This window comes from Pseudorca crassidens, chromosome 18, assembly GCF_039906515.1.
Source record: "Pseudorca crassidens isolate mPseCra1 chromosome 18, mPseCra1.hap1, whole genome shotgun sequence".
NCBI classification, from domain to species: domain Eukaryota; kingdom Metazoa; phylum Chordata; class Mammalia; order Artiodactyla; family Delphinidae; genus Pseudorca; species Pseudorca crassidens.
In genome coordinates, this window is record NC_090313.1 from 73,739,362 (window position 1) to 73,761,346 (window position 21,985).

The 21,985-nt window shown below is 57.1% G+C and overlaps 1 protein-coding gene across 4 annotated transcripts in view; it reads left to right on the plus strand.

Annotated features, from left to right (window-relative positions):
- SLC7A1 (solute carrier family 7 member 1) overlaps window positions 1–21,985 on the plus strand; it is an 82,923-nt gene that overhangs the window by 50,164 nt on the left and 10,774 nt on the right. For 3 of the 4 annotated variants that reach the window (XM_067713581.1, XM_067713582.1, XM_067713583.1), the window contains 10 exons: window positions 1,268–1,426; window positions 3,083–3,257; window positions 4,824–4,945; window positions 5,450–5,672; window positions 6,386–6,525; window positions 9,239–9,341; window positions 11,048–11,265; window positions 11,486–11,652; window positions 12,334–12,442; window positions 13,704–18,425. In XM_067713581.1, coding sequence (XP_067569682.1) covers window positions 1,268–1,426; window positions 3,083–3,257; window positions 4,824–4,945; window positions 5,450–5,672; window positions 6,386–6,525; window positions 9,239–9,341; window positions 11,048–11,265; window positions 11,486–11,652; window positions 12,334–12,442; window positions 13,704–13,807 — 1,520 coding nt within the window. In that variant the 3' untranslated portion in view covers window positions 13,808–18,425. Of the gene's footprint in view, window positions 1–1,267; window positions 1,427–3,082; window positions 3,258–4,823; window positions 4,946–5,449; window positions 5,673–6,385; window positions 6,526–9,238; window positions 9,342–11,047; window positions 11,266–11,485; window positions 11,653–12,333; window positions 12,443–13,703; window positions 18,426–21,985 lie in introns of those variants that run through there. The other variant, XR_010937005.1, reaches the window with a different exon arrangement.

The window sequence follows — 21,985 nt, forward strand, 5'->3', positions numbered from 1 at the left end:
GGATTTACCTGCGAATAAAACAGAATGGTGAACGTGAAGCACCTGCAGCTTCTGGACCAGCAGGTGGCGACGGGGTCTTGGCCAGAGTGGTGGTGTCGTGTGAGACGCACCCCCGTGCTACTGCAGGCAGCTCTCGGCCTCACCTCCTGAGCAAGGGCAGCTTTTCTATCAAATGTGTTTCTTTTAAAAGCCACGATTCAAGGGTGGGGAGGGGGTAGGCTGGCAGGAAACGCTGGGCAGCCCTGTTGGCAGCGAGCTGGCCTCTGGGGCAGGAGAGGTAGTGACCTGTTGCTTCACTGGGTTGTGGCCTCGAAGGACAGAACTCGTCATAGGCTGGCTACTCGGGATGAAGAAATGTGGTTTCCTTTTTGAGTTGTTGGAAGAACACTTAGCGTGAGACCAGACGGTGAAATGGAGTCCTGCAGGTCACTCTGGCCAAGTTCTGTGGAAGATCCAGACCACGGTCACCAGCAGGGCCCCCTTTGAAGATAAAGAAACTTTTTGTGGATATTGGAACTTTAGCGACATTTCCCGGGAAGCATTGCTGGAAGAGCAGTGCCGTTATTCAGATTAAGAGACAGAGACAGCGAGCAGTCAGCTGCTCTTGGCCTTTGGGGTGCTGGACGCCGCACCCAGCACGTCGGGCAGACCCTCGGGGCCACGGCCCGCGTCAGTGGTGCCCGCCCGGGCCCGGAGCAGCAGAGGCAGGGGTGAGCGGGGACTTCGCTGCTGGCGTGGAGCCAGCCCCGAGCCGCCACCCTTAGTCCCCCGCAGCGGGAGGCAGGCCTCTCGGCTCTGCTGCTGGGGTCTTAGGGGAGGCGCTTCCTGAGGAGCGTGGCCCCTGCTCACTGCAGCCCAGGAGTGGGTCGTGAAGTCACCTGAACGGTTCGCCCTCAGGAGTTCTTGTCGGATGAGATCAAATAAGTAGAAGTCAGTACTGTCAGAGTGCCTCTCTGTGCTCAGGGTAACATTAGTTTGTTAGACTTTTATTGTAATTGAGTTACATGTACGTTCGAAACGCATGCTATACACGTCGTATTGATTGTGATGGAAAACGGGTTTCTTGCCAGGCTCCACTTCTCACGTCTCTGCAAACACTAACTGACCCTCACTTCCGAGTCAGCACATCCCGGGGTCCGGCGGCTGCCGCTGGACCCCCGTGCGCCGGCTGCGATCCCTACGTGAGTGCCGCCGGTGCCGAGCTTGGTGACAGGTGCTCCGTTAACTGTTTCCCTTCAGTTTCGTCTGACGGTGTGTTTCGTGGCAGGTACTTCGAGCGTAGCCAGAGCCTGGAGCGCAACGTTTGACGAGCTGATTGGCAAACCCATCGGGGAGTTCTCGCGGACGCACATGGCCCTGAACGCGCCCGGGGTGCTGGCCGAAAACCCGGACATATTTGCCGTGATCATAATTCTCATCTTAACAGGTAAAGCCACACACCGGAAGGCACTGGGTTGGAGCGAGGGGTCCAAGGTGTAGGACAGGCTCCCATTAAGTTGCTTTCTTCCTTTTCTCTTTCTCCCATCCCCCCATTTTCTTCTCCTTTTTGTAATTGATACAGACATCTTTTTTGTCAAAATGGCTTCTTAGAGATTCACGTAGGATTGACCTCTTGAATCGGTCGAGTTACGTGTCATTTAATTAAAAGAGAATCTCAGGTGTTTGCGTAACTGTGGAATAAGAGTTTGTTAATGCTGCAGGCTTTTTGATACAGAAATACAAGTTTTTGCAGTCAGTGGATGACTACTTGGAAAAGGAAAGTTGGCGTTGGTCAGCCAGGGCGATGGGGAGGAATGAGGGCCTCAGTGTTGGCGAAGGCTCGGGTGGTTTACACCCAACGGCCGGCAGAACACCCTTCAAATAAATAAGCTTCACCACGAAGTTGCCGGTACGGGATTTTAAAATCGCAGACATGGCTTGAACACAGCTGACGGCAGCTTCTTAGTGACACTTATCCGAGTCAGCCACTAGGATGGGAGTTTTGTTTACGTAAACATTAAGCTGAAACGCAGATAAATTCTCCTTTGAGGTTAGAAAATCTTGGATGGGTTTTAAAAACAACGTGCCGTATTTTACACACCACATAATTGAAATCATTCCGCACAGGCCAGTCTCAGCAGTATTTCTGGTCCAGCTGGCAGGAACATGTATCAGAAATTAAGTCTGCACGAGTGAGATTTTCATAAACACGAGAGGGAGGGACGCTGAAGAACAAACACGGCGGAGAAGTGTTCCCTGTGACGAATTGCTCAATTCTGTCCTAATGCCTGTTTTTCAGAATTCAGTCTATTACGTAGAGCGTCTTTTGTTTTAAAACGTATGAGAGACCTACACGGCAGGGCAGTAGTTTCCAATCAGGTCAGTGGTCACGTGTCACCAGGCACCTTCGCTGCCTCTTTCTTGCCCAGCCGAGAGTTCACCACAGAAGCGTGCCCTGTGGCAGTGGTGTCATGTGGCTCCCGTGGGTTTTTATCATTCGGTGTCGTCTTTATCCGGAGTTTACAAGCTGGCACTAGTCTAGCTTATACGTTGTTCTCTGTGCGCTGAGTCCCAGGAGGACCCGTACGCGGCAGGGGTCCCACAGCCCAGGTGGCTGTCACTGCTAGCGCCCCCTAGCAGTGAGCGCATGACTCGTCTTCTGGGAAACTCTCACCCTCCCGAGAATCCGAGCAAAGTGTCTCTTGGAGGAAATGAAATCCTGCCCCCGAGGGTGGCTCTGGGGGATGGAGGTTCAGGAAGAGGGAGGGCTCTCTTCCTCCTCGGGGAGGGCGGGCCTTGCTCTCGGGGGCCGTTGGCTGACACGTCGCCGCCTCTGCTGGTGCCCCTGGCCCGGCGTCTCGAGTCCAGAGGGGATCTGGAAGGCCAGCCTTGATGGCCTTGTTCAGCACCCCCGCAGACCTTGGTTATTTTGATCCCTGCCTCTAGAATGAGAATGAATTCAGCCCCATTTCCTCCTCGGAGGTCTGACGCTGCTTGGATTCTTCCTAAGTCACCCTCTCGTCCCCGTCCCCGTCCCCGTCCCAGAAGGACGTGCCTGGCGTGAGGTTCACACTGAGAGAGTTTCTCTTGACGCGCTTTACAGGACTGCTAACCCTGGGCGTGAAGGAGTCGGCCATGGTCAACAAGGTCTTCACGTGTGTCAACGTTCTGGTCCTGGGCTTCATCATGGTGTCGGGATTCGTGAAAGGATCCATTAAAAACTGGCAGCTCACGGAGGAGGATTTCCAGAACACATCTGGCCACCTCTGCCTGAACAAGTGAGTGTTGCTCTGTGTCTGGGTGCGTGACAGTCATGAGGTTGGTGATGCTGTCGGCTGTGACAATACGAGTCTTTTTTTTTTTTTTAGTGTAATTTGAACTAGAATGTTTTGTTATTGTTTGTTTTTTTGGCAGTCAGGTAGCTGAGGGTGTTTGATTTGTTTGAAGTTTGGGTTAAGTTTTCTTTCCTTGTACTTGACTAAGGAAGGTGTCGGGGAAACAGCATCCTCGTTCTAATTCCAGGACTGTGCGTGGTTGGGGCCCATGGTCAGACTCACTCAGGAATCCCTTTCCCCTCATGTTTCTCTCATGATCAAGCTCTGAATTTTGCTTTCAGAAAAGATTTTCTTGCAGCACCGTGGCGGGAGCCACTTTATCTGGAAATTCCTTCCTATTTGATGCCCTAGAACAAAGAAGTAATACGTGGAACTTTCCTCACAGGCTTTTTTCAGAGGTTTTCAGAATTACTGAAGTATCAGAATGTGATTATGATAATCTCTTTCACTCTCACTCAGCTTGTGTTGCGTCAGCCCTGAGAGACCGTGGCCCCATCTCCCTTCCGTATCTGGGGCTCAGGACACCCAGGGCTGGAGGCAGGTGCCTGGCCAGCTCCCCAGGCCTCTGGGTGCACCCTTACCGACAGGCTCATCTTATCCAGGAAACAAAAGCCAAACGTGGAAGCGGGCCTTTCTGATCTCTTTTGTCAGATTTTTGGGTAAATTTTAGGGTCCTAGGATGGAGAGTGGGGAGTTTTCATTTTGTTTTAATTGTGGCTGAAGGTTAAACGGCTCTGATGAAGAGACCTTCCTAACAGTGCAGTGGCTTTAAAATGATGTCTCAGGTCCTGGAATGAACAGTCGGGGGGCGGGGCTGGCCAGCGAGACCACACGGTGGCTTTCAGGGACCAGATCATCCGCCCGGCTGTCCCGTCAGCCTTGAGGTCGCCGTCTTCGTGCGCCTGGTTGCATCTGGGCTGTGGGCACAGGCATGGCCCAGCTCTCCCACGAGGGGACAGAGCGTGAGGACAGTGCGCTCAGATCCGGAAAACCCACCCCACCCGCACAGGCACCCGCGCCCTTCACCTGGTGCACGGGAGGCAGGGGCGGCTTTTCTCCACCGAGACAGTTCACCCTTTCTAACCGCGGCATCTCTGGAAATGCTTGTTTTCAGACACGAGCTGCTGGTAAACGTGCAGGACTTTGCATTTTGGTCCTGGGCGGGCGGGGACCGCCGCGCCTGGCGGGCAGCTGAGCCATGCTCTGGGGGTCCCGGGGGAGAGGCTGCGGTCGCCGGTTCCTCCCCTTCCTGACGGGCACCCTGCCTTGCGGTCCCTGCCCCACACAAATCAGTGTTTAGCCGGGGCGTCTGGAGAGGGCTTGGTGGCCCCTTGCAGCCCTGGCTGTGAAAAGCAGGGAGGCCCGTCGCCCAGGAGTATGGCGGCTGTGACCGCTGTCCCAGGACCGTTCACCGTGGGGGGGGCCCGGCCGCAGGGGGGCAGCTGGGATGGTTCCTGTTGGGGACCACGGAGCGGGTGCTGGCCTCTTGACCGTGGCTCTCTCTTCCAGTGACACGGAGGAGGGGAAACCTGGCGTCGGGGGGTTCATGCCCTTCGGGTTCTCCGGTGTCCTGTCGGGGGCAGCCACCTGCTTCTACGCGTTCGTGGGCTTCGACTGCATCGCCACCACAGGTACGCCCGCCCCCCTCGGCCCACCCGGGCCCACCTGGCCAGGTCGCTGCTTCCCTTCCCGGGCGCGTGCGTGCCCGTTGCCGCTCTCTCCCTCCTGGGTACCGTGTGCGTGCGCACCTTCCTGCTAATCTTCCGCTTCATCACTCCCCGAGTGGCAGGCCTGACGGGAAGTGGCACCCTGAACGAGACCACCAGTCCCCTGCGGGCCGGGAGGATGGCATTAGCTGCGGCTGATTGCAGACCTGTGCACCCTCCGGGAGACATAGGGCCGCTAAAAACACTGTCGTCCTGGTGACTGAACAGGCCGGGCTCCCGGGCCTCCCGCGTGTTCTCTGCTAAAGGCGGCGAGTCTTCCTTGCCGACCATCAGTGTGAAGGCCGAGAACACTGTCCCTGGGCTTGTGGGTGTCGTGGTCTGTGGTGCCGGGGGAAGGCCCTGGTCCCCACAGGGCCGCATGCCATGGGGTGGTCCCGAGCCCCCCAGCTGACCCCTTGCTCCTTGCAGGGGAGGAGGTCAAGAACCCCCAGAAGGCCATCCCCGTGGGCATCGTCGCGTCCCTTCTCATCTGCTTCGTCGCCTACTTCGGGGTGTCGGCCGCCCTCACGCTCATGATGCCCTATTTCTGCCTGGACAAGGACAGCCCCCTGCCAGACGCCTTCAAGCACGTGGGCTGGGAGGGCGCCAAGTACGCAGTGGCCATCGGCTCCCTCTGTGCCCTTTCCACCAGGTGAGGAAGCGGAAACTCCCGGGAAGGCGGGTCTGCTGTGAATATTCCTCTTGTCCCTTGAAATAGAGCCAAACCCCAGCCCTGATCGTGTGGCTTCTCCCCTCGTGCTGCTGTCGGTCACCCCAAGGGCTGTTGGTGTTACTGACATTTCATCTCGAAGAACCTGAAGCCCACATTTTAGCACTGTCTACTCAGCAAGGTCCTGGTTCTCTGTCCCCATCTGTGGCCACTGGACCAGGCCGCCTCTGTGAACGCTGTCTTTTGGCCCTTAGTTTGGCCATAAAGCAGAGGCTACCTTGAAAAGGGGAGCACGTGCCTTTTAATGAGAAACACTTTGATGTTTTCTGCTGGCCTGGACACACAGGAAGTATTTGCTAAAAACGGATTGACCACAGAGAAATCCTCATGAACGCAGCGATGCTTTTATTTTCTGCTTGATTCAGCTAGAAATAATCACGGGAATAAATACAAAATTTCTCTTCCATAAAACTGTCTAGCTGCCACGCTAGTTTACGTCACACATCTCCCGTTCCTGTTAGCCTTTGCAGTGAGTGCTTTTCCGGGGGCTGGTGTGTTGAGTCCGTCTTTTAGGTGCGGGCTTCACAGGTTGGAGACAGCTGCCTCTCCTCGGTGGTAAACACGCATGGCGCGTTACGGTGCCTTTATTCCCATGAGATATCTTACGGATGCATTCTGCTTTTCTTCCCATCTAGCCTTTTAGGGTCCATGTTTCCCATGCCTCGAGTTATCTATGCCATGGCTGAAGATGGGCTGCTGTTTAAATTTTTGGCCCAGATCAACGATAGGACCAAAACACCAATAATCGCCACGTTAACCTCAGGTGCCATTGCCGGTAAGAACTGGAATTTCACGTGCCAGTATTTTAACAGTGGAGTCATTACTCCCTAGGGAAATATCTTGACTTGTGCTGGTCTGAGAGACGCTATAACTGGTCTTTTTTAACTTTGGGTTTTTACTCTTGTACCTGGTTTATTTCAAGGTAACTAAGTGCCTTTTTGACAAAAGGCAGAAGCCAGTTTTACAGAGCATGTGATGGAATTCTCAAACAATTTGAATTTTTAAATTGTTATCGTTTCATTGGACAGAGCTTAGAATACACGCTGTCCCTTCAAAGCCCGGCGTCTTTCCCCTTTTCTGAATGTCCCCGAGCAGACCTTGGTGGGGTGACATTTTACACGGTACAAACCGGGTGACTTTTTGTTGGTACTGGAAATTCACCATCCGTGCGTCTTAGCTTGTGAATTCTCTGGGAAGTAAGAATCCCTTATGATCGATGCTTTATAAAGCGTGTCACCTATTCCCCAGGGGACATTGAGGGTGTGGCTGGTGAAGCCATTCGCCCTGAGTTTGTAAACAATGGCAGGTCCAGAGGAGGCTGATCTGACCGCATATCGGGTCCCTCGCCAAGAGGACAGTTCCGAGAGAGGAGAGCCGGGGGCTAGAGAACCCTCGGAGCTCTGTGTGTGCCATGAAAGCCATGGCAGCCCCGCAAGGAGACTGTGCTTTTTTTTTATGTTTCCTCATTGAATTGCGTTTCATAGCCCAGGAGGCAGGTGCACACAGATGAGAAGCGGAGGCTCAGAGAGGTAAAGTGAGGATGCTCTTGCCCGGTGAGTGCAGAGCTTGCCTCTTGGTTCCTGGTTTGTTTTGGGGCCAAAATGGCTGGTTCCTTCCAGCCCATGAGTAGAGCAGTGGGTCTTCTTGGTAAATGACGACACAGGATACCAGTGACAGTTGCATCACAGGAACTTGTCAAATAGCCTTGAGTGAGGCGCATGACCATCTTACAGAGTGAATTGTCGTCAGTAGCGTTTACGCCCTTAGCAACGTGTGCGTATAGTTTTTTGGATTAACATTACCTAATGAAGGAAAGCCAGTTTTTCTTATTTTACACGTTCGTTATGTGAGTCTGCATTCTTGAGGGTGATTGCCGTGGGCAGATTAAGGGGCACCATGTGTCAAAATGTGACCAGTATGTTTAAGGGATTAAGGAATTGGAAATAGTGTTTTTTCAGTATTTACTTGTAATTTGATTGTATTGAAGACTGGCCTTAATTTCCTTCCTGTGCTGATTAAGGGACATCAAACTATAATGTTTAAAGTGACTCACATCGCCAAACCAAGGGTTTGCTTTTTCTTTTCGTTTGGCGGGGGTGGTAAGTATTTAGTTTTCTAAAATCACCTCACATGGAAAAAGTTTGGCTCGAGTTCCTCTGAGTGGGAGCGTAGGCATTTGTAGCTCACACAGGGGGCTCCTCTTCTAATTATCCAGAAGGGCCTCACTGCTCTTTAATTCTGTTTTTTAGCCTCAATTTGAATTTGTTTTACTTGCAGTGGTCTGTGTGGGCTTGAGAAATATTTGTGGGAAAGTTACGGCTTAGTGTTTATGTTTCAACTTGTGTTGATTGCATGTGATTTGAAAATATCCCAAAGTAGATGCAGCCAAGTTATTTTTTAAATGGGAAACTCGACACATACACCCACGTGAACAGCCATGCATATTCTCATAAAGACCTACAGAAGATTTTCAAAGAAGCATGCATGTTTTGTTTTGCTGGAAGTGGGGTCATGGTGAAGGGACTGTATTGTCTGGGAATAACACTGCTTTCCACGCCCATCTTCTGGGTTAGAATCCTCTGTTGAGGGCAGTGGACTTGCCCCCAGCCGCCTCCTCACCACTGTTGCCTGCTGATGCGAGTCTCCGGTGAATGCTTGGGGAGGCCAGCGGCTGTCTGGTCTGCCTTGTTCAGTGGCACATACCTAGCACCCAGGGACTGGCGTGCTCACGAGTGCCATTGGATGAGGGATGAGGGATGGATGGGTGGATGACGGATGGAAGGATGGATGGATGGATGATGGGTGGATGACGGATGGATGGGTGGTGGATGGGTGGTGGATGGGTGGGTGGATGGAGGATGGATGGATGGATGGGTGGGTGGATGATGGGTGGATGGGTGGATGGATCATGGGTGGATGGTGTATGGCTGGATGATGGAGGGGTGGATGATGGGTGGGTAGTTGATGGATGGATGATGGGTGGGTAGATGATGGGTAGGTGATGGATGGATGGATGGTGGATGGGTGGTGGATGGGGTGATGGATAGATATACATGTCTGTCTATACGTCTGCATGGTGTAGGGGAAGACACATTGGACTCAGAGCCATAAGAAGCTAGCTTAGAGCCTGACTCTTCCACTTAATAGCTGTGTGACCTTAGGTAAGTCTGTTAACATGTCTCAACTTCACTTTCTCCATTTTTAGTGTAGGGATGGCTGGCAAAATTGCCATGAGGGTCAGAAAGGATCATGTTGATAAAAGTACTCTCCACATAAATGTTAATTACTATTACTGTCTGTTGAGAGCTGCGTATATGGTTAATCCTGAGCTTTTCTCCCCTTTAAGTGTTTTTCCATGGAAAGGGCCGGGGAGAGCAAGGGGGAAAGTAGAAGCGGCACGCCTCACACAGCCTGGGTCGCAGGTGGGGTTGTGGTTCTGGCCGGCTGTGGAGGGTCGTGCTCGGTCCTGACGTTCGTCTCCTCCCCAGGGGTGATGGCCTTCCTCTTCGACCTGAAGGACCTGGTGGACCTCATGTCCATTGGCACCCTCCTGGCCTACTCTCTGGTGGCTGCCTGTGTGTTGGTCTTACGGTAGGTACGGCTTTCTGGGTTCCAGGACAGGCACACTGCCAGCCTTCTTTTTAGTAGTTTGTGTCAATGGTTTATACAGTGTAAACTTTAGGCTGCGGACAGCTCCTTTGGGACCCGCCTGGGAGAGGGTGGCATCTGGTGGTTGAAAGCCTGGTTACAGAGAATATCCCTGAAGAGTCCGGGGTGGCCCCACCTGTCTCTCTCATGGGCCCTGATTTTCCTGGTTAGATGTTGGGAGGGTAGAGACAGGTTATCAACCCGACTGTTGGGCCTGGATCCTTGGATCAGAATTTTTGAAGGCTTAGGGTAACGATTTCAATTTGGTCCAGGTTCTGGGACAGAGAGGACTGGGGTCAGGCCCTGGTGGGAACTGGGAGAATCCAGGACCTGTGAAACGTGGGTCAGTGTGGTGCTCCCGTGGCAGCAGTGCACCGGCCCCAGAGGAGTGAGTGCCGTTACAGGTCCCGGAGTAGCTGACAGTGTTCAGGAAGACTCTCCCGGTTCTGGCTTGGAGTCCTGTCTGGACCGGGCCAGCCCCGTGGAGGGCCCTAATAAAGCAGTTCTGGGCCGAGGCTTGGTGTCCTGGGGTCCTCCGCTGCCTCGGTGCCCCTCCTTTCAAGCACACCCCTGCTCCAGTTTCCCTTTGCTCTGGGAGACAGGGCTCTGCTTTCTCACTCCCAGGAACGACCCCAGGTGAGGGTACATGATGGGAACAGATACCTGTGCAGGTGCTCAGTGTGGTCACCTGGGGAGAGCCCCCCACTTTCTCAGGGCTTTACACTTGCCAGGACACTGATTCCATCCCTAACGTGCTCTACAGCTAATTACCTGGCTCTGGAGAGTCAGCTAGAGCTAGTTTGCTAGTTTCCCACCCCTTCTTCCTTCCCAAGAGCTCAGTGCTAAAATCTCTGAGGTCCACCCCACTGTCTTAACAGACCGAATGGTATTGTATGAGTGAGTCAGTGAAAAAAGCGGTTAAGTATCTTTATATTCGCTCTTAGATTATATGCAGAATAATTCGTAAAGCGCTCCGTTTTGCAAAGCGGGTGGGAAGGATCCGACCTTTGGTCATCTTGGCTGGGAAGATACGGAGCCTCATTTAAAATGAGTATCTCACTTGCAGGTGGCTCGTGTCTTGAAAGTCATGGTCCTTCACCCAGCTCTAGAGAGTTATTTATTCCAAGGCACTGGGAGTTTTAAAATAAAGTGATCCAGTGAAGTCTTACAAACAGAGTTTCTCGAATTCATCAGGCTGCAGACATAGTTCTCTGGCTCTCTGCACCAGACAGGGTCCTAACGTAATTGCTTTCTATTTCTGTCTGTGCTGTTAGCCCCCTTACAGCCATAGTTTGGTTGGAAGTGGCCTAATATCTTAAGCGTCCAAGGGCCAGTGCTACTTCTCAGAGCAAGAGACACTCTTGGGACCTTCCTCTGGGCTGGGTCATGGTGGAGGTCAAGTTGCCTCATAACAGAGACACCAAGGAGGGTGTTGCCCAGAGAGGTAGGAGCAGAAGGTGAGGCCTGGGTCTCCTCCTCTCTTTCTGTTTGCGGGAAAATGTACCATTCTGATCACCCTCTTCCCGTTTTATGCCCTGTGTCCTGGGCAGCTTACCTCTGAAGGCTTACTAAGAACTTGAGTTAGTGTGTGTCCTTTTGCTTGTTAATTAAAGCACATTACGACGGTCAAGCAAACTGCTGCTTCACAGGTACCAGCCGGAGCAGCCTAACATGGTATACCAGATGGCCAGGACTAGTGACGAGCTCGACCCAGTCTACCAGAACGAGTTGGTGAGCACCAGCGATTCCCAGATGGGCTTTTTACCAGAAGCAGAAAAATTTTCTCTGAAAACCGTACTCTCACCGCAAAATACAGAGCCTTCCAAATTCTCTGGGCTAATTGTGAACATCTCAACCAGCCTCATAGGTAAGAGCCTGCCCTTCCCTGTGCGGTGTTTGGGGTCTTGCTTATCCTCGCGGGTGGGGAAGAGCCGCACTTGCCCTGGACCGTGACGTCATTCTGTCCTAACTGGGGTGGGTGCCTGCAGAAGTGGAGCCTCGCTCTCCACGGGTTCTGGGGAGAGCTGAGGATGTCTGTGTGTGGGAACTTGGGAAATGACTGAAGTGCGTCTCTCTCCCCCTCTTAGCCCTGCTGGTCATCACCTTCTGCATGGTGGCTGTGCTTGGCAACGGGGCCCTGGTAAATGGGGAGCTGTGGGCAGTCTTCGTGCTCGTGGGCTCCGCCTTCCTCTGCTGCGTGGTCACAGCCATCATCTGGCGGCAGCCCGAGAGCAAGACCAAGCTCTCGTTCAAGGTGAGCAGCTCGGCCTGACCGGGCTGGAGGGAACCCCCCGGGAGGCTGTGAGGCTGGCGCTCCTGCCGGGAGGCCGCCCTGCCTGCCTGGGCTCTGCGAGGCCTGGGTGGGCGGAGGGAGGTGCTCGCTGGCCGGCCTCGAGGGATGTGAGCCTGGGGCTCCCGGGCACAGACGGCGCCTGCTGAGAGAGGCTGGGCCCTGGCTCTCAGGTGGGGTAGCGCCCTGCGTTCTCTGGGCTTCTCATAAATAAGCGTTGGCCCTGGTGGATCGCATGTCATCACCAAGCCTTGGGGATGACCAGGGCTTCTGCATTTTTAGATTCTACGCATAATAAGGCAGTTCAGCCTTAGAAATAAAGCAGAAGCCCCTCTTCCGGCCCCTTCAGGGGAGGAGTAAGCGGGGAAGTTAGACGACAGCTCACTTTGGCGATTAGTAGCGTAGGACAAACTCCCACCTACTAGGATTTGCCTGCGGGGGTGTACTTGGGGGGTGCTGGGGGTACGGGGTGTGGGTACGGGACTGGGGACTGGCACTCAGCCCCTCGCCACGTAGACCTGGCCGTCCGTATCAGCCTCGGGTGCGCTCCTTTCTTGGGTAGTTTCCCTAAATGAGTGGAGCAGAGCCGTCTGTCCCGCCCTCTCCATCGCGTCACACCTGACGCCCCGCCTCCTGTCTCCGCAGGTGCCCTTCTTGCCGGTGCTGCCGGTCCTGAGCATCTTCGTGAACGTCTATCTCATGATGCAGCTGGACCGAGGCACGTGGGTCCGGTTTGCAGTGTGGATGCTGATAGGTACGTGACTTGTGGGTTTCGAGGTGACCAGCACGTGATGTCCCAGCGACTCTTGGAGGCCCCCAGCCCCGCCAGCCTATGCTGAGCTGCTCATTCGTCCTCCCTGCTACTGGCTGGATGGCTTGTGCCCTCCAGCCGCCCCCGTTTCAGATTTCAAAACACAGCGAAAACACGCGTAGTCAGCGGTTTCCTCTCTGACAGTGAGGAGCTCCTGGTAGGCTGTGGGTCCTCCCTTCCGTTTTAGATAACTTTAAAGCCTTTGTCTGAACTAGTTATCTCGGGCCAGAGCTTAACATTCTCAGAACGAGCCCGTGAGTCTGCTGTCCATCCCAAACACTGGGCCGTGGGGACTGGCTGGGCCTGTGGGAAGCAGGGGGGTCACCCTTTGGGTGCTGGCCCCATTTAGCACCAACCGTGGCCCCTCTCTGGGCCTCTGACAGCAGGCGCTGCAGAGGTGGACCCGGGTTCCTTGTGTAGTGTCGGAGGCCGGGGGCCGAGGCCCGGGAGACTGGCCTTGACCGGTCGGGGCCACTGACGAGAGCAGTGACCTCCAGGCCGTGTTGCGGCCAAACCTCCCAGCCCCAGTGACTGAGGGAGTGGAGGCGGCAGAGGCGGATGACGCCCGCTTCCAAGCATCCCCGACACGCTCCTGGGTCCCAGGGCTTTTGGTGGCTGGGTCCTTCCTTCAAGGCCTGCTCTCCTGTGTCACTGGCACAAAGGTGGCCCCGGGGTGGGGGGACAGTTAGGAGCACGGACCTCTGTGGCCCCTGACACTCACTGGAATGACTAAATTCACGGGTTGCACGCAGTCCCAGGCTACCTGAATGTCTAAGTCACTCAGGTAGGGAGAACGAGGGCTGTACAGATGGCGCGAAGAGCCTGGGGAGCCCTAGTGCCCTGGGAAGTCCGCCGTGGCGGGGACAGCGTGACTCCTGCAGGGTCTGTCCTGGCCCCCCACCAGCGGCCGCGGGGTACCCCGCCAGGTGGGCAGCAGATGAGGCTGTGGAACCAGCGCCCACCCTGCCCCCGGGGCCCCGAGCCCAGCCGCTCCCCCGACCTGAGGCTGCCCAGAAGGATGCGCCTTTGCTGAGCGTAGAGGCGACCCTGCACGATGAGTCGCGCCCTCCTCCACGGGGGCCCTGCCTGGGGCCGCCACCTGCCGAGGCCTCCTGGCGGGGCCGCCTGCAGAGGCTGCTGCGGGGACTGCTTCCCGGGACCCGACGGTGCCCACTCACACCTGGTCTCTGCCCTCGGCCCGCAGGCTTCTTCATCTACTTTGGCTATGGTCTCTGGCACAGCGAGGAGGCGTCCCTGGCCGCCGACCCAGCAAGGACTCCTGACGGTCACTTGGATCATTGCAAGTGACGCACAGCCCTGCCCCCAAGGCCCCGGCAGCACCTCGCTCCCCCTGCGCATGCACGGGACCCGCCCGCACCCAGAGAGCACAGTGCCGCGATGGGGCGGCCCGCGGCCTGCGTGTCCTGCTCAGGCCGGCTCGCTGGGCCCATCACCTGGCAGCTCCCAGCTGGGGCCACGGGGCCGAGGCTGCCCACCTGCCTCTGAGCCTCTCTCTGAGCAAGACAGCAGTCCTTCTCCTCGCCGGCCGGGCGCCCCTGCTGCTGTGGCCTTGGGCAGAATGGAGGTCACCTCCTCTCATCACCTGAGCGGTCCGGCCTCCCTTCCAGGGACTGTGCTGGACACTCCAGTCCCCGCCTCCCCGCCCAGCCCCGAACAGCCGCCCCAGATGCCAGCTGAGCACCGCGACACGGTCTGTGCCCAGCTGTGCCGCCCCCAGCCTGAGGACAGCGTGTACTTAGGAAGGAAAACTAGACGGTCTCCTTCTCCTGCTTCTGCTGAGCTGTCTCCGGAGGGCCCGTGAGGACTGTGACCACCCCCCCCTCCTTCCAGGCAGGGGCTCCGGCCCCCCTCGCACACTGCACACTCGGGCCACGGGACCGGGCTCTGCGCGGGGCCAGGGCAGTGGCCACTCCACCCGGACCTCCTGCGGCCACCAGCCCAGGCCCCGGGCCGGTTCCTGCTGCTCTGGTGCCTCTCAGCGCCGGCCGAGTCCTGAGTAACTGGAATGTGACACTATTTCTGTAGGACCTGCCTCGAGTGAGCCGAGCGGAGAACAGCGCTTTCTGTGGTCCTGGCTCCGCCCTGAGTCCTCCTCTGCCGCTCGGAGGTCGGTTTCTTGGGTCTCAAGGTCTCCGAGGCCGGCGTCCGCTCATCCTGAGTGACGGCGTGGCCCTGCAGCTGCTTCTGGCCCCTCTCGTGTCTTATCCTCACGTGGAGTCCTCCTGTCTGCCGCTGTGAATCGGTCACTCCACTGAACTCAGCAGGCGCTTAACAGTGGCGCGGCACACGGCCGAGCGATCACCCCGAACTGTCCAGGGTGCGGGGTCTGCACGTGACACGGTTTGGGGTCACGTTACTGTGCCTCTCGTGTGGGTGTGTGTCGTCCAGACGCTGCGGGTTTGTGTGCGGGTCGGTGACCCTGCCCCGCACCCCTGCCTCGGTGTCTGTGTGTCCCTGTGCACACGGCGCTCCCTCCCGAGGCCCTGGGGACTCTTCTGGTAGCCGGGCCAAGTCTGCCTTCCCGAGAGAGTGTAGTTCAGTAGACGGAAGGGCCCGTGTTGGCAGGTGAGGGGCAGGCGTGTTGGACTCCACGGGAAGTGTAAACGCTGCTTTGGAAGCTTCTCTCCCCATATCCTCTCCCTCTGGCCTTTGTCACAAACCTGGTAGAAAGAAGCCTGATGAACTGATGGCACTCGGCTTTTCTCCCTCTGCCCCAAAAAGTTCTTGGAGGAAAATGCAAGAATGAGTGAAGCAGCCAGTTGGCAGGGTCGGCCTTCGTTCTAGGCTCTGGTGGCCGCTCTGGTCGCTCATGGTAGCTTTATTCTCAGTGTCACTTGTGAATCTTCCAGCGGGAGGACTGTAAGAGCCCAAAGCTTGGATTTCCAAAGAAAGGTATTTAATTTATGTAGCTTGGTGCTTTGCTTGGTACAACATTGTGATAAATAGTAACGTATTTTGTGGGGTTTGGTGTCTGCCGTCCTCTGGGGCCTCTTGGCCGTTGGTTTGCGTGATGTGTCTGCTGTTTTTCCACAGAGGCAGAGAGCGCGAGGGAGAGAGGGTGTCCCAGAAAGGTGGCAGGTTGAGGTGTTCTTTCCCTTTTTCGTTCTGGCTGACGTTTCCCCGTGCGACGCCCCCCAGCAGACTGCACGACTGATGTTTCCGCCAGCAGCGCTCGTGGCTCTCCAGCCAAGAAGGTGTGTCTCAGCGTCTCACGGGGCGAGCGCGTCCTGACACGTGGTCCCCTTCCTCACCCAGAGCCGCGAGGCGCCGCGCAGAAGGGCAGTGGCTGCCTTGAGAAGGCCCCCGCGCTCCCCCCCGGAAAGAGCACCTGGGGTCCCGGGACGGGGCCTGTTGAGAGCGGGTCTTCATGCCGTTGCCGAGGGTTTTCTCTTCTGTGCGTGGGGCGGCGCCTCCGAAGTCAGTGGGCCTTCTGATCACACCCCTCCTTCCTGGCCCTGAGCTGGACACGCGCACAAACACGTACACACAGAGACCTGCCAGACAGACACACGGACACAGACACACGGCCAAAAGTAACTGCCGGAAGTTCCCGACGGTTTCACATCCCAGCCCCTCCCGCACTCGGTTCCACGGCTTGGCTACGTTTTCCTGCAGAGTCAGAAGTTCCACATTTCCAGTGACGCGCCCTTCGGGGATACCGCGTCTCTTTTTATCTGTGCACCAATCCCAAACGGTCACATTGGAAAGACCCGCTTGTGATGGGGAAGCGCCCCTTCCTGCCGCCCGCGGTCCCCTCCCTGCGTGTCCACGGCCTTGTGAAAACCCACGCGGGGTCCCCGGGACCTGTGCCAAAGAGTGAGGGGTGCGGGGTCTCCGGAGAGGCAGTGGGCCCCGAGCCACCCCCCGCCCTGGGGTGGGGGATGGGGGCCTCGGGCAGGAGCTCGAGCCTCCGCACGGCCCCCGGCTCACCTGCTCGCATCTCCTCTGCCCGACTTTGGGCCGGCTTTGCTTTTACAAACCCAGAGGGCCGCGGGACGGAGCACCTTTCCAGGCCGGCTTGCAGAAGCTGCAGAGTTTACACTGTCGTCAGGGTCACGTGCGTCTCCCCCACGCTAGGTTTTGTTCCGTTGAGTCCGTGTCCATCAGGTGGTCGGCTTCCTGGTTCCGTGTAGTTTGGACACCACGGGCCTTGCCCTGCCGTGTCCACTGGCGACTGCAGCAGCACTGCGGAGGCTTCTGTGCCCACCCAGAGCCCCTGGGCCCGCGGCGCTCCCTTCTACACCTCTGACACATCTGTTCACACCTGAGAGGGGCGCGGGCCCAGCAGGAGCCTCACGACGTGTTTGCTGTGCTTTGTGCATGGCGTCAGGGGGGCGGACAGCGGGAGGCGGGGGGCGGGGGGGGGGGGGAACGGGGCTGTACCTGGCCTCCTCTCCTCCACCTCGTCCTCCAGGCAGGCAGGGTGATTTGACAGGTCTTGCCGTCCCGCTTAGGATGGCGTCTAGCCTGACGTTGTAGGCAGAGCTGTCAGCATCGGGTGTGTGGACACGTCTCCTAACGGCGCCACCCAGACTGTCGGCGAGCCCACGGGCGTTTGACGGGGCCTCGCTGCTGGAGAAAAGCTGCCTGGCTTCACGCTGGGACCTGTCTCTCCTGACCTGGACGCCCCGCCTTGACACATTCAGAGCCGCTTGTTCTGTTGGCACCCGAGAACCAGCCCCCTGGAGACAGGCGGGAGGGGACTTGGTGCTGGGCCCAGTGGCCCGAGTGTTGTAGGATGGATGGAGAGGCATGGCCGGCATGGCCGCACTCTGGGCGCAGGTGTGTGACGCTTGTGTGAGTTAACTTCAGACGGAACTGAATATATGTTGTGCATAATTGTTAGGTGTAATTTAAAATGCATGTTTGCCTTGGGAATGAGAGAATTGTATGTGAGGCTCCTTAGGGAGAGCAAGATGTACATTTTATCAGACTCTTGTGGACTTTTTTGGGTAATGAAATGCTTTATTGGCCCAGTGGTGCAAGAAGCTACATACATTCTGTATCTCGTCATCGTAGTTACAATACCTAATGGGAGGTTAAGTCAGAAAAAAAAAGGCAACTGACCTTCCCGTTCATCACTATGGCCCAGTCTTTCCGTGCCCGCTGCTTCGCTGGGTGGCAGTGCTCTTCCAAGAGGGGCGTGGACTGGCCAAGGGTCTGGGGGCGCAGTTCTCCGAGCCCCCCGGGCCACCTTGTAAGTGTGTTGAACTGCTGAAAACCCCCGTGAGATGGAAGACCTTGGCTTGAAGTCCAAATGGGATTTCTCCGGAGTCGCGGAGGAGGGCTGGGGAGATGCATTCAGGCTTTGTTAAATTATTAACAAGGTGTATGATTTTGTGTTTCTTGATGACAAACTTTTTAAGTTTGGGACTTATTTTCCCATTGGAGAAGTTATATATTTAAGATAAGTTTCCTGCTTACGTTGTGCCTTTCAGCATTGATGGGTCTAAGGAGCACAAAGGGTGATGGTCTTCTTGAGGGTTGGTTTATAATCAAACCTGAAGAGCTGTGGTTTCTTCAGTACTCTTTCTTCTACTGAACGTGGAGCCATTATTAAGAGAATTGTGTTTTTTATTATGTAAATTGTATAATATTTTTGCTTGTTTGATGTTCTATTTTTCTAATAGTTTTCTTATAGTTTCTTATAATTGTGATACTAGATTTAGATTCTGACGCTAACTGCAAATCAGATTGGCCTCTGCTGGTCCCCCCCCCCCGTTTTTATTTTAAGGACAAGAGTAGATGTTGTCCATCGCCTTTAAAAAATGTGAACCTCTGCTCTGTATCCCAGTTTTGCTGGCAACACTGTGCACTGATGCCGTACTTCATGTTGTAAAGTCAGGCTGTTTTGTGGTACATCCTCTCATGCTTCCGCAAATCCTAATAAATTCCGTCTATGGCCTGGGCGTGCTCAGTGTGAGCTCAGGAATTCCGGCAGCTCTGGGGGGGGGGGCGGGGGGGGGCGGGGGGGGTGCCCCGGGGTGGGTGCCCCGCAGGGAGTTCAGATCCTGCTCTTTGCTTCTTGAGAATCTGCCTGCTTCCCCACAACCGGAAGGATGTCGCGTTGCCTCGTTCTCCTTCAGCCGTTTGGTGGAAATCCTCATTCCGGCTTTAGCGCCTCTGCCAGGGAACCCCTCGACCCTCATTTAGGATCCTCTGATGCTGTCTCCCCACCTTGCACTCTTTTCCGGACTTGGCTTGGGTTTGGGCCCAGAGGTCTCCCTGCCAGTGGGTCTGCGGGGCATGACGCTGCTCGTTTGCAGGACTTGGGTGTCAGTGCAGCAAACCCCTCTGCCTTGGGCACTGGCCTTGTGTTGCCCGCCACACGCCCGCCACCCATCTGGAGGGTGGGGTGCGCGCAGGAGCGGGAGGGTATGGGGAGGGCTGTAGCTGTAGCTCTTCTCATAATCCTTGATCTCTCACCACCCCCCGCCCCGCTTGAGAAAGGAAGCGCTTGCTTACACAGGAGGCACACGCAGTCAAGGGGGCCTGAATTCCCAGGCCCTGAGGCTTGGCGTGATCACGCTGGGAGGTCTGCTGCCGGCCCCGCACGCTCAGCATCAGGGACGTGAGGGGCATCTGTCGGCCGCGCGGTGAACCACCCACCAGGCCTGGACCGCGTGGACGCTTTCCCTCCTTTTCCCCAGGGCTCTGCGGGGACGAACGCAAGCAGGGTGCCCCTTCCTGCCCTCAGCCGCCCCGCCCTCCCCCGCCCCCAAGGCGATCTGTGACAACTGGCAGGCGCCCGTGAGCCCAGACCCCGACTTGTAGACGGGCCGGCTTCCCCGGGCGCCCCCGAGCAAGTCTTCCCGGGAGCCCGCCTCGGCGCGGTGCGGCCAGTCCCGTGGCGCCACACTGCCGCCTAGCGGCCGGTGCGGGCGGGCGCCTGAAGCGCCCCCGCCAGGCTTCCGGGCAGTTTCCTAGGAAACCCTGACGGGGCGGGGGCGGAGGCCTGGGGGTGGGGAGTTACCTGGAGCACAAGTTGGTGATGAAACACGTCTGGTGAGTCAGACGGACAGCCCAGCCTCCGCAAAGGGGAGGAATCTCACGGACTCCTTGTGGGGGGGGGGTGCTGTTCAGCCACCAGACGGCCGGGAGGGTGGGGACACCTCCCCGGGGTAGCCCTGTCCGCCCCTCTTCCAAGGGGCATCGTTTCGCTTTACTGTATAAGCCTGTCCACCAAGCCATAAATACGTCCAGAAAAAATGCGATGTGAGAGAGGCTTCGGGAATAAAGCAGGTGGTACGTCCGCTGATGACGTGAGCTCTGGCCTCCTTCTCATCATCGATCCGCGGGCACTCAGGACTGAGGTGCGGAGCCGGGAGAAGCTGCGCGGTCGGACTTTCCCACGGACGCTTTACATCTTTACTCCTTGAAGCCGTGCGGTTACTTGTTGAGCGTCTGCTAACGCAGCCCTTGCTACGTGGATTTGGGTGCAGGTGAAAGACAGCAGCAGCTGAGCCTGTCCGGGTGGTCTGTGGGGAGGGACCCGGGCATCCCGCAGGGACGGGAGGGCCCAGCTTAGGCTGCACCGCACTTTATCCCGCGTGGTGCTGTCTCTGGAAAACTCGCCCAGACTTGGTGAGGGAGGCAAATTCGCCTGCATGTCCCCCATGCTGAGGGGGAAGGAACAGAGCTGGGCGTTCAAGAAACCCGAGGTGTCCTGCTTTTGTTTTTAAAGAGGTTTGAGAAAAGCAGACAGGTTCAAAAAAAAAAAAAAAAAATTTAGCAAACTTAAGCGAATGAGCTCTAGCCTGTGATGGTGGTGGTGACTGTTTAGAGCATTTGACCCAAACGCCCCAGCGGGCAGGACCCTGCCTCTTGCCTACAAGGGATGCAGGGACGCGATGCGAGGGTGCCCGTTCGAGGATGCAGCCACGGAGTGAGAACAGCCTCCAGCAGCGGGTGGGACGCCCTGCCCCCCCGGTTTCTACCTGAGCTTCGCTCTCCTCAACTCCTTCCAGCCTCACAGGCAGGGAGAGCCGGCCGTGGCCTCCCTTGGCACAGCGGGGACCGAGCGCTGACTTCAAAGGGCTCTCTGCCACGGCAAGACAGCTGTGCGGGACACAGCTCTCCACGGATGCGAGGCCCCTCCACCCTGGTTTCCTCCGTGGGCCGGGCGCCAGCGCCCCTCTGTTAAGCAGCTGTGCTGACGGGGAGGACAACGCAGGGTGGGTATGATAAAGGTGGTGGCACAAGACCCCAGAAAAAACGAACAGGTGGGGACGGGTCGACAAGCAGATCATGAATAGCAGCCGTCGCCGATAACCTGGACACGTGGGTGACCCAGGGGGTCCGGCAGTGGTGCTGGCGGGTCCGGAGTAACTCAAGGGGCTCTATCACCTGCCAAGGGGCTCCTGTCCGGCAGTGGTTCGGGAGGGCAGAGTGGCTGGAGTCTCCGGAGGTCCCTGCAAACCCCACAGGGAACCAGCCTGCGACCCCAGGCAGGGCAGGCCCCGAGGCTGAAGGCCCTGGTGGGGGAAGTGAGCGTGTTTAGGTTCAGGGAGTGGCCTGGTCCCCGAGAACCCCGAGGGCATGAGAAAGCGCATGACAAGGCAGTGCTGTGCCCACGGGGCCCCTAAGCCGGGTGGGCCTTTTCCCAGTGCTCTGAGAGGAGAGCTCTGTGACCAGCCGGGTGCAAAGGGACGGGCTTGAGGACAGACCGAGCTCACTCTGGGGTAGAAGCAATAGGTCCACGTCTGAATTCGACGCTGATGGTGAGGGGACTGGCCTCAATCTCGTGTCCTTTTTCCAACCTCCTCCAACCCACCCGGGCCTCCCCAGGACGGGGGAGACGGAGCAGAGCCGCTGAGCCCCCAAAGCCTGGGCAAGGCTGCTGAAGGATCCGGGCTGGAAGATGGGTGCAGGGATCCTGAGTCCGCCGAGTCGGGGGAGACTCAGTGACGGCAGCCGGCGCACACACAACGCGGGGGGAGACTCAGTGACGGCCAGCCGGCGCACACACAAGGCGGGGGGAGACTCAGTGACGGCCAGCCGGCGCACACACAAGGCGGGGGAGACTCAGTGATGGCAGCCGGCGCACACACAACGCGGGGGGAGACTCAGTGATGACCAGCCGGCGCACACACAAGGGTTGGGGGGGGGAGACTCAGTGACGGCAGCCGGCGCACACACAAGGGCAGGGGGAGACTCAGTGATGGCAGCCGGCGCACACACAACGCGGGGGGAGACTCAGTGACGGCAGCCGGCGCACACACAAGCAGCGGGAGACTCAGTGACGGCAGCCGGCGCACACACAAGCGGGGGGAGACTCAGTGACGGCCAGCCGGCGCACCCACAAGGGGAGCCCGGCCTTCTGACCTCCCTGCCTGACCCCACCGGACCTCCTGCAGCCTGGGAGGGCCAGGCCAACGGTCACATCAAGTGCATGTCACAGAGGTCCCTCAGGTTCATTTTAATATGCTTCAAACACAAATCGGCAACACAGAACCCGCAGGGGCC